Below are 18,334 nucleotides of genomic sequence, written 5' to 3'. Positions count from 1 at the left end.
TGTGTTCTTCTCCTGTGCTAAAATGCTATTCTCTTCCACCCGCCTCTTTCACTAACTCCATGGTCTCTTCTCCTGTGCCGATCTGCTGTTCTCTTCCACCCTGCATCCTTTTTAACTTCCGGTTCTCTTATCCTGTGCTGATCTGCTGCTCTCTTCCACCCGCCTCCTTCTTTACCTCCATGTTCTCTTCTGCTGTGATGTTATGCTGCTCTCTGCCACCCGCCTCCTTCTCCAACTCCCTAGTCTCTTCTCTTCTCCCGAGCGGAACTGATGCTCTCTTCCAACTGCCTTCTTCTCTAGTCCCAGTTCTTTTCTCTTCTCCTGTGCTGATCTGCTGCTCTCATCCATCCCACCTCCTTCTTTAACTCCCTGGTCTCTTCTCTTTTCCTGTGCTGATCTGCTGCTCTCGTCCACCCCAAATCCTTCTTTAAATCCCGGTTAGCTTCTCTTCTCCTGTGCTGATCTGCTCCTCTCTTCCACCCCACCTCCTCCTTTAACTCCATGTTCTCTTCTCACATGCAGATATGCTGCTCTCTTCCTTCAGCATCATTCACTAACTCCCTGTTCTCTTCTGCTGTGATAATCTTTACACTATCTTCCATCCGCCTACTTCTCTAACTCCCAGTTTTTTTCTCCCGAGCTGATCTGCTGTTCTCTTTCACCCGCCTCCTTCTTTAACTCCCTTTTCTCTTCTCCTGTGCTGATCTGCTGTTCTCTTTCACCCGCCTCCTTCTCAAACTTCCTTTTCTCTTCTCCTGTGCTAAACTGCTGTTCTCTTTCACCCCGCCCCTTCTCTAACTCACTGTTCTCTTCTCCTGTGCTAATGTTGTTCTCTTCCACCCGCTTCCTTACTTAACTCCCTGTTCTCTTCTTATGTGCTAATCTGCTGTTCTCTTCCACCCCGCCTCCTCCTTTAACTGTTTTTTCTCCTGTGCTGAGCTGCTGTTCTTTTTCACCCGCCTCCTTCTCTAACTCCCTTTTCTCTTCTCTCGTGCTGATCTGCTGTTCTCTTCCACCCCACCTCCTTCTTTAACTCCATGTTCTGTTCTCCCGTGCTGATCGGCTGCTCTCTTCCATCCGCCTCCTTCTCTAACTCCCTATTCTCTACTGCTCTACTGATCTACTGTTTTTTTACACCGCCTCCTTCTGTGACTCCCTGCTCTCTTATCCTGCGCTGATCTGCTATTCTATTCCACCCCACCTACTTCTTTAACTCACTGTTCTCTTCTGCTGGGCTAATCTGCTGCTCTCTTCCACCTCACCTCCTTCTCTAACTCCCTGTTCTCTTCTCTTCTCCTGATCTGCTGCTCTCCCCCACCCCACCTCCTTCTTTAACTCCCTGTTCTCTTTTGTTGTGCTGATCTGATGCTCTCTTCCACCCACCTCCTTCTCTAATTCCCTTTTCTCTTCTATTCTCCCATACTAATCTACTGCTCTGTTACACCGCCTCATTCTCTAACTCCCTGTTCTCTTTTGCCACCACCACCATGTTGTCCACCACCCTGTCCACCACCACGTCCACAACTACCACGTCCACCACCACCACGTCCACCACCACCACTACCACCACCACCATGTCCACCACCACCACCATGTCCACCACCACCACCATGTCCACCACCACCACCATGTCCACCACCACCACCATGTCCACCACCACCACCACGTCCACCACCACCACCACCACGTCCACCACCACCACCACCACGTCCACCACCACCACCACGTCCACCACCACCACCACGTCCACGTCCACCACCACCACCACGTCCACCACCACCACCACGTCCACCACCACGTCCACCACCACGTCCACCACCACGTCCACCACCACCACCACCACCACCACCACCACCATGTCCACCACCACCATGTTCACCACCACCTCGTCCACCACCACCTCGTCCAAAACCACCTCGTCCACAACCACCACGTCCTCCACCACGGCGTTCACCACCACTACGTTCACCACCACTACGTCCACCACCACCATGTCCACCACCTAGTCCACCACCACCACGTCCACCACCACGTCCACCACCACGTCCACCACCACGTCCACCACCACGTCCACCACCACGTCCGCCACCACGTCCGCCACCACGTCCGCCACCACGTCCGCCACCACGTCCGCCACCACGTCCGCCACCACGTCTGCCACCACGTCTGCCACCACCACGTCCACAACCACCACCACCACATCCACCACCACCATCATGTCCACCACTACCATGTCCACCACCACGTCCACCACCACCACGTCCACACCACCACCACTTCCACCACTACACCCACCACGTCCACCACATCCTCCACCACATCCACCAATACATCCACCACCACCGCGTCCACCACGACCACTATGTCCACCACCAAAACCACCACATCCAACACCACCACATCCACCACCACCACGTCCACCACCACCACGTCCTCCACCACGTCCACCACCATCATGTCCACCACCACCACGTCCACCACCACCACGTCCACCACCACCGCTTCCACCACCACCACGTCCACCACCACCACGTCCACCACCACCACCACGTCTACCACCACATCCATCACCACCACGTCCACCACCACCACGTCCACCACCACATCCACCACGTCCACCAGCACCACATTCAACACCAGTACGTCAACCACCAGTACGTCCACCACCACTACGCCCACCAACACCATGTCCACCACCATCACACCCACCTCCACCACCACCACCATGTCCACCACCATCACACCCACCTCCACCACCACCACCATGCCCACCACATCCATCACCTCCATCACCATGAACGCTATAGGTGTCACATTTGCGAAAGTTATAACTATTAGCATTGTAAATGACAAAGCTATTAATTTCGCTATTTTCAAAACCAACACATAAATAAAAAAAATGTCATTTACAATACCAATAGCTCAAACTTTCCTAATGCAAGACCTATTGCATTGCAAATGCTTGTTTTAAATATATTTCTTCTTATAAGTCCTAATGTTTTATGATTTGTAAAAAGGTTTTTTGTTTAAATATCTGACACTGACTTCAAACCAGGGACCCATGAATTAGGCCCAAGATTAAAAGACGGTCCTGATATACTTTGTCGTTAAAAATCTTCAGATTTGAATATAAAAGGTATTTCCTCCTGATAATGTTTCTCCACAATACAATTTTAACAGCCTTGTTTTCCTCAGGCTGACTTTGTCTATTTTGGGTTTTTATCATAATGAATGTCACACCTGTCATCCCCCGAGGAAAAAACGACTAGATATATAGATGGATTTTCAGTGGCAGAAAATTTCATCTGCATGGGGCAGAGCTCTCTGATGATGAAGTAAGAGGAACATTAAAAAATATATATATTGGACTATAAAATAAATTGTTAAAATATTTTTATATGAAATATTAATGTACACAAATTGTATGCATTTCTTTTAAATGTAGAACGAAATAAACAAATGCTAAAACACTAATAACTTAATTTCGAAATAAATCTTGAATTAATGTAAATATTTTTTTTCTTTAGTTCAAATTAAAAAATACATTCACACCTAAAGAATATTTTTTTATTATGCATTAATTATTATAAGTGATGTAAAGAGTTGAATAAAAAGAATGTGGCTATATCTTAATAAAACATTGATACATTAATGTTTGTATTAAAAACATATATTAAAATGTTATAATTAAATAAATACGCGCTATTTTTGAGATTGTATTTAACATTAAATTATATTTTTAACTATTTTAAATAATGTAATATTATTTCCTATGGGATTTTTTTTCATACCTTACCTCCATCATTTTCTATGGGAGGGAGCTGCAGTATTTTTTTATTTTTTATTTTTTTATTGAAGTTTTGTATAGCGCTAGCTGGACCCGAGGGTATTAGAGCGCTTCACAGCAAATACAGATATGCACCAAAAAGAAAATGTGGACGATAAACATGAACAAGGAACACAAGCGGGAAGTAAAAGTCTGCACAACATCAACTTGAGAGCATACGGGACGGAGATCAAGAGCGAATCATCCAGCTCTGGGATATCAAAGAGGGGAGATCCCGGTCTTTCACAGTCAAACGTGGGTTTCTCGTTACGATCGAGAGCGCTTGAGGAAGAGGGCTTTGCAGTACCAATTATTGTCCACATGTGGTGCTGGGCTTACTGCATTTTTCGCGGGGGGGTTTAATATTTACACTCACATTTTGGGAATAAACAAAAAGTGTAGATTACTTAAAAGTGCAAGTTCCTTTTGTGAGTTAGGCCCAATATGTTTTGCTTTTGAATGTCTCTCCTCTTTAAAGGAATATTCAAATAAATCCAGGTGTACGTGTTTTGCAAATATAATTGGATCTGAACAGTTAAGGAGAACCACATAAACGAAGAGATGTGAGCTGAACTTAGCAGTAGCACAGGTGTATGGGTTTTCTGTTTTTGAAAGTGGGGTCGTCTTCCCTGCCAATGCCTAAAACATAATTGATCACGTACTATCAAAGAACACTTACTTTTCAGTCCCACGACGCCACAGAAAGACGACGGAATCCGGACAGATCCTCCTCCATCTGTCCCAATAGCCAATGGACAAAGACCTGGAATACAAAAACAGAATGCATTATTACATTTCAGTGCACCCGACACTAGGAGAAACCCAAGAAGTGGAACTCTAAATCAGGCTAGATTGCAGAACTTTGAGTAGTAATGACTCGCTCACTTTGTGATATTGATTTAGGTCAAGAACTACACAGGAACCAATGGACCCTTACAGGGACAACATAGCAAACACAACAAGATGATGGACGGTGTGCTGAAACTTTTCAACCACTCCCCACATTAAAAGATCCCAACCATATGGCAATCAGTTTTGACCCTGCTCCCCTGGGAACAGTCCAGCCCGAACTGCCAGGCAGGTCCTCCCTGGACCAGAAACAAGCATCCTGGGACCGATTTTGGTGTATCACCCCATATCAGACAGACTAGCTTGAATCTAGTGGCATACAGAGGTGAATGTTTCACATGGTTCAGCATTCTGTCCATCAATTGTTCTTTTTGCATTTGTCACCCTGAGTGGGACGGGTATGCCCTGACGTGGGTCCTGTGCTCTCAATGCCACTGGTGTCGAGCTAGCCTGGCTGGTGAGGTTTGATACCCTGAAACTGGTCCCAGGATGCCTGTTTCCTGTCAAGGGAGGGCCTAGCCCGTGCAATTCGGGCTGGACTGTACCCATGAGGAGCAGGGTCTAGACTGATTTGTATATGGCTGGGTTTCAACTGAAATGGCATGGGGAGCAAAAAAACCGATTGATTTCGGCCCAGATCTTTGTACTGGGGTGAATATTTGACTTTGTTCAGCATTCTGTCAATCAAATGTTCTTTTTGCCTTAAAGGGATAAACCAAAAGCTTGGTAGAAAAACAGGAGATTTAGAATTCAGACAACCTTTGAAAAAACACACAACAACCCATGTGCCTCCACATACCTCTTTACTAACTAATCCAGCAATGCCTCCACACCTGCAGATTTCCAAATCCATGATGGCAAAACTCACCGACAGAGACCCCGCACTCAAAGACCACCATATTTAAAGAGATCAAAATAGCTGAGACCATCATGTATTAAGGACCTCCCCTTCAGTGTGTAACAAATACACACTACAGTGGTGCAACACCACAAAAGTAAAAGAAACAGGTAATAAAACCACAAATAAATGACAAAACAATAATCTCAGCAACGGAAAAAAAAATATCTAGTTGGAATGTAAATGGAGTAGGACTGACAAACGAATAAGACAAGGGGCTGTTATATAGCAGACAAGAAGGGCGGAAAAGGCTTAAAATACAAATCTGATAAATTAAGCAACTACACAATAGGGAAACAAACTGAAGAGTTTCTGTAAGTTGATTACTTTGCAAATCTTTATAAATTTGCCTTGTGGTGCAAAATCCTAAGAAGGCTTCATGACATTTTTCAACTCTAAAATCTTAAAGGTCACAACAAACAATTCTGATCCATCTTTCTACTTGCCCACTTTTTTAATCAACCTGCTGGCCTCTTTTGCTGTGTACTGTGACTTCCTTCACACCCTTTCCTCTGAGTTTTATGAAGTTAGCAAGCAAGAGCAAAGTCTCACACCTGCCAGTAGAAAAGTGACTAGCATCTTGCTTTAATTATTTCTTTTAAAAGCTCACTCTTGACTGAATGACCATGATAATACATCACTTTCTCCAAGGCACAGAGCCTGCCCCCAATCAATCACTCATGAATGAACACTCTTTGACGAAACTAACTGCCCACACTGCCTGTGACGCGGGAAACAACACTTACAACGCAACTTTTACAACGCACTACCTTTACAACGAAACTTTTACAACGCAACATCCATTACAACGCATACCATTACAACGCAACCATTACAACGCATGTCACTACAAAGCATACCACTACAACGCATGTCATTACAACGCAGTCATTACAATGCATACCTACACTATCCAACACTTACCCTACTGTTGCACCCCCTGGAGTTAGAATAGTAATTTTTACCCCTACACTATCCAATACTTACCCTACTGTTGCACCCCCTGGAGTTAGAATAGTAATTGTTACCCCTACACTATCCAATACTTACCATACATGCAATGTAATGGTATGCGTTGTAAATGTAGTAGGCGTTGTAGTGGAATGCGTTGTAAAGGTAGTTTCAAAGAATTCGTTGTAATGGCATGCGTTGTAATGGAATGCGTTGTAATGGATGTTGCGGTGTAAAAAATGCGTTGTAAAGGTATGCGTTGTAAAAGTATGCGTTGTAACGACATACATCTCTGTGACGCTGGCCTGCCTGCCTTCCACCATGACATTTCTAAAGCCCGGTCTCACCATCAGTCAGACGGCCCTCAAGGCAATCACTGTGAGGTTCCGTGACAATTGTAAGTGGTGTTTTTAACTCGCACGAATATGGTCGAGTCTAGTATCTATGAACCGCAAATGACGAGTTTTGTAAGTGTGCGCAGTTTCGCTGTGCTAACTTAAACCGTTCGTTTGTTATGTGGGTTTGTCATCTGTACCCACGGGTTCCATCTTAGATACGGCATCCATTTTGTCTCTTGCCCTCAAGTAGCCAGCGAACGGACGCTGTCCGCTTCGCGACCCTGGGACTCCCAAGATATGGCGGAAGACGCATGTTCTTTGTAAGTGTCTTTATGACGAGGGGGATGCTACTGTAAGGCAGATGGCGCCGCTCGAGGCTCATCTTGCCGCACGGGCTTATTGTCTCAGTCGTGCATCTCATTAGGCACGTCCCTTTGATGCCTGTATCCCGTGCTTCTCGACACTCCCCTTTTACACCCTTTCCGATCTCCCTACTGTCTCCGTCTTCCTCTGCACCTGTCTTCGTTCCTATTTCGATCTACTTTACTGCTGATTGGAATTTGCTAATGGTGGGAAGATGGGTTTTTACAGTTGGGAACCGCCAAATGTTTCCGCACTTATGTTCCGGATCTTGTGTGTTTCAAAGTGATCTAAGCGACCCCTCTGAGAGCGACTTGTGGGAACCAGGTTGTAAACTATTGTGTATCATGTTATCCTATGGGTAAAAACTGTATAAAAGGAGCGATCCACAAATACAATTTGAAGCAGTCTCCCCGAACTACACTCGATGTACTTCCTGTGACTTCTGTGTTCCCTGCAGTAAATAAACCTTGACTCTTTGACGCCGAAGGAAGTGTCCCGTGTCTCTGTGACTTGTACGCCGGAGCAGGTTACCCACGAAGGTTTCAGGTGTTGTGCCCTGGCACCGCTGGGTCCAAAGAACCCAGTCCTTCAGTTGGCGCCCAACGTGGGGCTGCATCAGTGGTACCGGTCCAAGCCCGACGATCGTGAGGAACTTCGTGTGAAATCTCCGAGGGAAGGTGCACCCCGCTTCATCGATCCTGTTGTCGAAATAAGTGGCCCGAAGACTTTTCCCGCGAAGATTCCCGCCTCCTAACGGCTGCGACGGACTGCTGCCCTGACTGTAGACCTGTTTTGGCGCCTGGCGTAGACCTTGGTATAGCGAGACGATTGACGGGCCTTCCTGAGGACGCCATTGATCTTTGAGTTAAGTATTTGTGGGTCGCTCCCAGAGTTCTTGGTTGTAGACACTTTAGCGAGTGTCTTTGTTGTAAACACTTTAGCGAGTGTTTTTGTTGTGGACACTTTAGCGGGTGTCTTTGTTGTACACGCTGTGTGAGTGTTTTTGTCGGTGACACTTTGCTAGCGTACTTTGTTGTTGTTGTATTTGTTTGACGACTGCAGCCGCCAAAGACCGAGGGTTTAGTTCTTTGCTGGGACTTGGTAAATCCCGAAATCCCGTAACCCTTGAAGTTTGTGAAACTCGGCTAGTGTGCAAGATGCCTGGTCGCAGTACTTTGTTCAGTTGCTTTAGACCTTGTGGTGCGGATTCCCTGCTGGAGGACTCGTGTCCGATACCTCCGGTTGGAACTCCTACATATGACTTATATAGCAAACATGGGCTAGGCCCGATTGCTTTTAACGATTATTGGATCAAATATACAAAGAAAGACGGCGATCTTCGTTGGCCACCTCACGGTAGCTTCGAAGCGTCGATCTTAGATAATTTGGAAATAAAGTTGTTCGAACGTAAATCAAGGCCGGCCATGTTTGATGCCTTTCGGTTCTGGCGCAAAGAAGCCCGACAGAAAGAGATCAGACAAAATAAACGTAGTCAGCGAGATACTGTTGCTACTATAGTGAAGAAAGCTGAGCAGTTTCAGCGTGATAAGGAGGATAAGGATAAGGAAGTGTTTGAGAGATTACAGCGTATGTCCATAGACAAATGCTATCCTGTTTTGCCTACGGAGTCGGATAAGAAGGAAGAGGCAGTTGAGGATTCTTTAATGTCCTATCTTATGAAGTCGCCACCTCCGTACGTACAGGGTACCGCAGCTCCTGTGGTCCCTGCCGTACCTGTTCTTCCACCTGTTATTCCTCCACCAGTTCCTCAACCTGCACCTGCTCTTCCGACTGTTCCTGCTCCTTTGCCTATTTCTATTCCTACTGCTCCTCCGCTTCCACATACTCCTGTTCCCGCTACTGCTCACGCTACTGCTCCTGTGTTGTTAACCCCTGTTGCTGCTAACGTCTCTACTCCTTCTCTTGTTAGTCCTGTGTCTTACTCTTCTCCCTCTACTCGTAATCGTGATTCTCCCCTTGCGACAAACTTCTTTCAGTCGCTCGGACCTGTTTTTGGGTCTGCAGGTTCTGATGGTCCACAGAGACGTAGCCAGCTTCCTGGTAATAGAGAACGTGTTGCGCTATACAATATGGCGATGGGTTGGATGATAAACCCTGTTAGAAATCCACCTCGTGTTGTCCTCGAAACGTTTGATCAATTCAACATACCAACTCAGAGGTATGTGTTTGATGAAATGTGCAAGTTCTTACATGATCAGATAGTGGCCAATGCGCCTGACGAGGTGCTGACCGCCCTGTCTGAACTCCGGCTTCAGTTCGCAACTGGACTGATAGTCGACACTAATGTCCGACGTGCTATTGAGCGGTTGCTATCTCTTCGTCCCGCTCCTATTCCTCATGCATTGTTCGTTGAGGACATTGAACAACGAGATGGGTCTGGCCAATATCCTATGCGTGAAGTTCCGCCAGTTTGGGTACCCGCTGATAATACTAATGCTAATGCTCCAATACCAGCACATTTCCAGAGAGTGTGGATACACCTCCCTTGGAAACGATCGGAAGTGCTTCAGGTGAAACAAACTTTGCCTGATCCTCGCAAAAATCCTGCGGGGTATTACAAAGAATTATCGCAGCTCGTAGACGCTACGATAATGAATCTGGCCGATATCGACATGTTGTTTGGCAATGTCGTACCGCAACCGGTATGGGCCAAGATTCGTCACCAAGATCACGCGAATGAATTAGGTGGTGATTGGGCTGCCATTACAGCGGCAGACGCTGGACAAGTGGCTGCTACTAAACCCGATCAGTTGATTGAACTTCTTCCCCAGCGAATCATTACATTAATGAAAACGCTTATGCCAGCTATGAGGGTAAATTGGGACAAGTTGTCAGCCTGTAAGCAGAAGAAAGATGAGAGTGTTTCAGACTTCTTTACGAGGTTCGAGGAAACATTCGTCGATCATAGTGGGCAGGATATGGGTACTGAGGGTGGACAGAGGTTGTTTGTGGATAAATTCGTATCGAACTTATTGCCCGACTTGAGCCATAAATTGAAAAATTCAGAAAGTTCATGGGCCGTTTCTACCTCAGCTCAGATATTGGCTACGGCACAATATTACGAAAATAGAGAAAAAGAGGAAAATGACCGTGCCGATAAAAAGACGAAAGAGCTGAAAACTAAAGTGTTGTTACAACAAGCATATCCGCCGCGTTCTAATCAGAATGCGCCTCAGCAGAATAGATCGCAGTCGCAATCGAATGGATCGCAGCCGCGTAATGATTCATCTTTTCAGAGATCTTCATTAGGGTACAATCAATGTGCTTATTGTAGACAGGAGGGACACATTAAATTCAATTGTCCTGCTTTAAATGACCGTAGTGGTGGTAATTCGTCTAGAGGAGGTCGTGGTGGTGCACAGCACGCATCACGTGGTAGAGGTCGTGGTGCTCAGAATGATCGCTCTGACCATTCATCAAATTCTAATAACTGTTTCGATCAACGTGGATCATCGCAAGGACGATCTGCGCAGTACAATGTAGACGATTATTACGTCGATCAGGGACCTGACGATAGTAATTACTAGGACAGCCAAAGACAAGGAGAGGGAGTGGTATCAGTTCCGGTTGATCAGAGAGGGCCTTACGTCGCAGTTGCTACATCGGGCGTCGTTGAGCCTTTTCTGTTGGACACTGGTGCAGCGAAAAGTTCTATCATGCATTCGAAACTCCCTGGCGCACCTTTGTCTGGCTTAACAAATGTTTCCGTTGGATTCTCTGGCGCCCCCGTTAGCAATCCAGTTTCGCGCCCTTTGCCCCTTAAAATTGGGCCACGTGAGCTCGAAGCTCCATTGATTTTGTCTACTGGTTGTGGCGAAAATCTTTTGGGTCTGGATTTGCTTAAACGCTTGTATGCGACTTTGTATTGTTCTCCTGCGGGTGTAAAGCTTATGTTAGGAGAGAGGGTAGTCTCTCCCATGTACTTGTCCCTCGATAAGCTTCCACCGGAATTGAGTTCTCTTCCTGCATCTTTGTGGGCGACGGGTCCAAATGACGTGGGCCTACTTGATATCTCCCCTTATGTTGTTCAGTTGAAATGGAATGTGCGATTGCCACGTATTCCCCAATATCGTATCTCCCTTGATGGTGAACGAGCTTTGTTAGCGATCATCTATGATTTGATCGAGAAAGATGTCATTGAAGAAACTCGGGGAAACGTGTGCAATAGTCCTGTACTGCCCATTCTTAAACGTACTGATCCTACCAAACCGCCTGTTTATCGTTTTGTTATCGATTTACGGGAGGTGAATAAAATTGTGGTTCCTCAATTCCCTGTTGTGCCTGACATTACGGCGCTACTGACTCTGATTCCAGCTACAGCTTCATGGTTTTCGGTGATTGATTTGAAAAATGCGTTTTTCAGCATCCCGATTGCCGAAGAGAGCAGGGACCTTTTCGGTTTCTCTCTTGGTGGACGTAGCTTCCGGTTCAAACGCGCTCCTCAGGGCTACTGTGAAAGTCCATCGATTTACAGTCAAGCTTTGAAGGGTCAACTAGATGCGTTTAGGTTGCCGGTTGGTGCGGCTTTAATCCAATACGTCGACGACTTATTGGTGGCTGCTGATACTCAGGACATTTGCAAAATTGCTACAGTGTCGTTGCTGCAACATCTCTGTGAGTTAAATCACAAGGTGTCACCTTCTAAACTCCAATATTGTTGTCAAGAAGTAACCTACCTAGGTCACTTATTGTCAAAGGAGGGAAGGAGATTGACCCCAGAGAGAATTGCAGCGATTGCGCGCATGGCTGTGCCACAAACCCAAAGAGATGTGCGTGCCTTTCTAGGTATCACATCGTACTGCAGGCAGTGGATTCCTAATTTTTCATTGCTAGCGAAACCATTGGTGGCTCTTACGTGCAAGGATGTTTCGACTCCTTTACCATGGACGGAAGAATGTCAGAAAAGTTTTTCTGAATTACGTGATTCATTGTGTTCGGCTCCTGTGTTAGGTACCCCTGATTACAGTAAACCGTTCACGTTATATGTTCACGAGAGGGAAGGTTGTGCTTTAAGCGTCTTAACGCAACCTTTTGGTGGTAAGCAACGTCCATGTGCATATTTTTCCTCGACCTTAGACCCAGTAGCTAGAGCATTGCCGAGTTGTTTGAGAGCAACTGCGGCAGCTGCGGTCTCCATCCGACAATCAGCAGGATTGGTCATGGATAATATGCTTACGGTGATGGTTCCGCATGCAGTCGATACTCTTTTGAACCGTACGAAAACTCAGCACTTGACGAGTGCGAGGTTATCTGGGTACGAATTGACGCTCTTGGCAAGCCACATTCAGATAAAACGTTGTAATGTCCTAAATCCGGCAACTTTGTTACCAATTAGTGCAGAGTCAGATGCAGTAACAGAACATGACTGTTACTTGCGGACAGAGGAGGAAACAAAAGGTCGTGTGGACCTTAAAAACACCCCATTGGAAGACCCGGATGGCATCCTGTATGTGGATGGGTCATGTTTTAAATTGCCGAATGGTGATGTGACTACTGCTTATGCTGTGGTGACATTGAATACTGTTGTTGAGACTGCGAGATTGAATCAGAATTCTGCCCAAGCTGCAGAGCTGATCGCTCTTACTAGAGCATGTGTATTAGCAAAAGGTAAACGTGTGAATGTGTACACCGATAGTCAGTATGCTTTCGGTGTAGCGCATAGTTTCGGACGATTGTGGCGAGAACGTGGTTTCTTGACGTCACATGGCACGAAAATACAGCATGGCCAGCTTGTGAACGATCTTTTGGATGCATTGACTTTGCCTGCTCAAGTTGCAATTGTTAAATGTAGTGCGCATCGTAAAGTGACGGATGATGTTGGTCGTGGTAATGCGTTTGCAGATGAGATTGCTAAGGAGACTGCCCGGAACCTTAGCACTCGAATGTATGTGACGAATTCGGTTAGGTGGCCTACAGAATCAAGTATGTGTGAGAATACTATAGAGAGTGTGAAAGCAATTCAGAATGAGGCCACCGACACTGAAAAGATGAAGTGGAAAGAAAGTACGGGAAGGTTGGATGTGAATGGTTGCTGGATTGATTTGTCAGATCAGAAAAGATGGATGTTGCCTGATGCGTATGTACTGGCCGTTGTGCAAATGGCACATGGGTTAGCACATATTAGCGCGAAAGGTATTTGCAAGTTGTTGGCTGATGTGTGGAAGAATGATGGAATTACTAAGTGTGCTGAACGTTTGGTGAAGAATTGTATGGTGTGTATAATGTACAATCCTGGCAAAGGAACCCCAACTCCCCCTGGCAGTTTTGCTCCTCCTTTGTATCCCTTTGAGGTGATCCAATTGGACTTCATCCATATGGAGCGATGCAATAACCTGAAATACGTTTTGGTTGTGGTTTGCGCATTCTCCCGATGGATCGAGGCCTATCCCCTCAAAGACAATACTGCTTTGTCTACTGCGAAAATCCTACTGAAGGAATACTTTCCTCGGTATGGAATGCCTAGAGTCGTGTGGTCAGATAACGGAAGTGAGTTTGTTGGAAGTGTGATGAAGAGTGTGTGTAAGGGCCTTGGAATAAATCAGAAATTCCATAGCGCCAATCATCCCCAGTCAGCTGGATTGGTTGAAGGGTACAATGGCACCCTTAAACTAAAATTAGCGAAGATTCAAGCTACGACTGGACTTTCGTGGCCTGATGCTTTGCCTCTAGCATTACTGTCAACTAGGGCGACTGTACACTCCCGAATAGGGCTCAGTCCCTATGAAATAGTGTTCGGCCGTCCTGCGAATGTGTGGGGGGTTCCTAGGCCAGGAATATTCTCTGATCTTGAGTTTCCGATGTTGATTGATTACTTACATGACTTGACTGCTAAACTGAGGTTAATTCATCAACAGGTTTACGACGCCTTGCCGACGCAGACGGAGGGTCCAGGCCACCAGCTCCAGCCCGGAGATTGGGTGGTTACCCGAAATTTTTCACGAAAAAACAATCTGGACCCTCGCTTCACCGGACCTTACCAGGTGCTCCTGGCCACGAGGACTGCCGTTCGTCTTGAGGGGCGGAAAAATTGGGTACATGCTACCCATTGTAAGCGAGTCCCTATTCCTTTGTCGGCAGACCCGTGGGTAAGGAAAGGCATTGCGTCAACAGAAACAGAAACATTGCCGGCGTTTGTACCTTTTAGCGACGCACAGCTTGTTGGAGAACCCTCAGCGCAGCAGAAAGCCACTGTTGAACATTTGTCAGCAAGAGACTCAAGACCAGACCAACGAACTGATCAGCAGGACGCTGTCTCTTCGACAGATCCTTTGTTCGACGTGCAGACACGTCCCGGGAAACATCGATATTCTTTGCGATCTCACACTAAGGACAAATAAAAATTTGCTTGCTTTGCTGAAATTGATAACTGCAATATCTTCGTTTCCCATGATCAACTTTGAACATTCGTATCATTGAAAATTGTTTTGTATATATATATATATCAAGCTTCTTCCTTGTATCTTTTTCTTCCACAGCTGAGAAATATTGTGCTAATATATACATATTGTGTATTGAGGGCCGTAGGGCCGCGCGCGTACTTCCTTCTGGACAGTAGGTCTTGACACTAGGTTAAAGACCGTCGGTTCCTAGGAACTCCTGGGGATTGACTATTGCTGCACAGAACGAAGTGCGTCAAGAAACGTTGCGGACGGTCGTAGGGAAATGGCATTTTCGAAGCTGAATGATTTGGAAGGAGCTCAGGCATACAGAGTCAAGCTGCAGAAACTTAGTCGTACGAAATGTTTTGTATCCCAGTTGTTTGTTTTGTTTTTAACTGCTTCTGCATTTTTGGCGGGTGGGGTGTATTACACTATGTCTTACTTCTTACTTCCTACCCCTACTCCTACTCCTTACCCTAACATTACTTCTACTGCTTCTCCTCATTCCTTTCATATGTTACCAGAACACGAACAGGCTAGACGTGTAGAATTCCGCAACAATTCCTTTATCCAGCTCCTCCATCAGCATCAGTTAGTGGTTAACACTACTAATTGTTGGGTGTGTGGGTTGATGCCACATACTACGGGTAAGGGAATTCCATATCTGGTGTTACCGTATAGTTCCCAAGGGTCAGCTCGAGCATTCCAAACAATGCTTCGAAGCGCACTGGGTTTCCACCCCACTCCAGAACAACGTTCCCCCAACGCTGGTCCTACCTCGTATCAGTGGGTGGTATCGATGGCAATACAGGATTTAGAAGATGAGATCTATGATGCTTTTCTCATCCCTAAGGCAGAGGTACAAGCCTATAGGGCACCGAATAGAGGGGAATATAGTACGTTCACTAATGAAAAGCAGCTTAAAAGCTCGCCTCCAATATGGGTCGTACCCCACACTGGTAATCTTTGTCTTGTGGGTCGTGGTTCGCAAGCCTCACTTGGAGTAAGTGCTTGCACTGAAAGTTACGTTTTGCCAATGTCCCCGTCCCCTGTGTTTCTGGCTGCCAAGGGTACATACTTTATCTGTCATGATCGTGCATACACATGGTTGCCCGCAGACTTCATGGGCTCATGTTTTGTTGCAAATCTGTTGCCTCCGACGTTTACTGTAGATGCCGATTATCATAAGACTAGAGTTGTACGAGGCGTAATTAGCGAAGAGGATACTGCCGGTCAAGAGGCAGGAGACTTTTTCAAGGGTTTCCTCCCGTTTTGGGGACCTATGGTTAATAGTAGGAACCTGAGACATTTGACTCGAGTGGTAGAATCGACAGCTAACATTACTGCCAGTGCCCTTGGTAATATCACCACAGAACTTCAGGCGGAGAGACTTATGACATTACAAAACCGTATGGTTTTAGATGTTGTCTTAGCAGATCGCGGTGGGGTATGTAAAGTGATCCATTCGAGCTGTTGCATTTTCATTCCAGATAATGCTCCTACTGTCTATCAAGCCATCTCGAAGTTGCACAAGATCTCCGAATCCATACACGTGGATGTAGGGGATTGGACGCTACTTGGTTGGTTTTGGGGCCTGGTGTCGACTTGGGGTTGGAAGATTCTGACGATCATCGGGGTTGTGGTAGTGTTCCTGTTCACGTGTTGCCTTTGTGTGCAGTGTGGTCCTGCCTTATGTGGCCTCTGTGCTACAACGTGTATGAGACAACCATCTGTTACCAAGGGGACTCGGTTGGACAGAGCTATGCTACAACGACATCTTGATGGTCTGATGAATATCGAGTATGATTCCGACTAGTGCTTGCCTACATGAGGGCAAAAGGAGCGTCTGAGGTTCCGTGACAATTGTAAGTGGTGTTTTTAACTCGCACGAATATGGTCGAGTCTAGTATCTATGAACCGCAAATGACGAGTTTTGTAAGTGTGCGCAGTTTCGCTGTGCTAACTTAAACCGTTCGTTTGTTATGTGGGTTTGTCATCTGTACCCACGGGTTCCATCTTAGATACGGCATCCATTTTGTCTCTTGCCCTCAAGTAGCCAGCGAACGGACGCTGTCCGCTTCGCGACCCTGGGACTCCCAAGATATGGCGGAAGACGCATGTTCTTTGTAAGTGTCTTTATGACGAGGGGGATGCTACTGTAAGGCAGATGGCGCCGCTCGAGGCTCATCTTGCCGCACGGGCTTATTGTCTCAGTCGTGCATCTCATTAGGCACGTCCCTTTGATGCCTGTATCCCGTGCTTCTCGACACTCCCCTTTTACACCCTTTCCGATCTCCCTACTGTCTCCGTCTTCCTCTGCACCTGTCTTCGTTCCTATTTCGATCTACTTTACTGCTGATTGGAATTTGCTAATGGTGGGAAGATGGGTTTTTACAGTTGGGAACCGCCAAATGTTTCCGCACTTATGTTCCGGATCTTGTGTGTTTCAAAGTGATCTAAGCGACCCCTCTGAGAGCGACTTGTGGGAACCAGGTTGTAAACTATTGTGTATCATGTTATCCTATGGGTAAAAACTGTATAAAAGGAGCGATCCACAAATACAATTTGAAGCAGTCTCCCCGAACTACACTCGATGTACTTCCTGTGACTTCTGTGTTCCCTGCAGTAAATAAACCTTGACTCTTTGACGCCGAAGGAAGTGTCCCGTGTCTCTGTGACTTGTACGCCGGAGCAGGTTACCCACGAAGGTTTCAGGTGTTGTGCCCTGGCACCGCTGGGTCCAAAGAACCCAGTCCTTCAACTGTGGGCAGCAATCTCCTAGTTTATGTATTTTTTCAGATACTTCTTGGGTGCCCTTGCCAGGGTGTCTTTTCCAAATGGTGCCTTTCTAGGGGAAATCTGACTGTTTGGACCTATGAACCGCTCTGCTGCCCTTTACAATTCTTGTTTTACATATTCTTGACATAGCACACATCTACTCCTCCTCTAAGTCACCTGGTGACTGCTCTAATTATCAATAAAGAATTGCTCCGAAACCCCATAAATACCTCACAAAGGGCCAGATGTAGGAAGCCTATTACCGGTCGGTAACGGCAGAAATTAACGCATTTCGTCCGTTACCGACCGGTAATAGGCTTTTCTGATGTAGGGGCCGAAATTAACGATTCGTTAATTTACTGAATCAGTAATTTAAGGAATCGGTAAATTACCGATTTCTTAAATACTGATTCGGTAAATTACCAAATTCCTAATGTAGGAAGCACTTAAATGAGTGCTTATCCCATGTTAGGATTCGTTATTTACCACCAACTACAAGCTGGTGGTAAATAACGAAAACACCCCAAAAAGCTATTTTATGCAAATTGCTTCAGTGCCATGTTGCAGACATACATGCCCTAAGTGACACCCTGCCACCCTTCAATGTTTTCCCCCTTTTACCGAATCGGTATTTACGGATTCGGTAATTGACATTCATTCCTATGGGCCTCCAGGCCCATAGGAATGAATGGCAATTACCGAATCGGTAAATACCGAATCTTAACGATTCGGTAATTTTTACCGAATGATGTGCTACATAGCATTTACCGATTCGAAAATACCGAATCGGTAAAGGTATTTTCGAATCGGTAAATGCTATTTACCTACATCTGGCCCAAAGTTCTCTAGTATTCCTGTATTGCCTATTACAATTGACAAATAGACATTTTGTATATATTTTTAAAAATGTAAGGATTATTAGAATTCTATG

At 46.0% G+C, this 18,334-nt stretch overlaps 1 protein-coding gene across 1 annotated transcript in view; it reads right to left on the bottom strand.

Moving 5' to 3' along the window:
- LOC147698978 (uncharacterized) overlaps nt 1–18,334 on the bottom strand; it is a 154,775-nt gene that overhangs the window by 63,303 nt on the left and 73,138 nt on the right. The window contains exon 10 of the mRNA XM_086935574.1: nt 4,506–4,589. Within this exon, the coding sequence (XP_086791700.1) occupies nt 4,506–4,589 (84 nt within the window). The remainder of the gene's footprint in view (nt 1–4,505; nt 4,590–18,334) is intronic.

Source organism: Lissotriton vulgaris, chromosome 8 (genome assembly GCF_964263255.1).
Source record: "Lissotriton vulgaris chromosome 8, aLisVul1.2, whole genome shotgun sequence".
In the NCBI taxonomy this organism is placed as follows: Eukaryota; Metazoa; Chordata; class Amphibia; order Caudata; family Salamandridae; genus Lissotriton; species Lissotriton vulgaris.
This window is presented reverse-complemented; position numbering and strand designations above follow the sequence as displayed.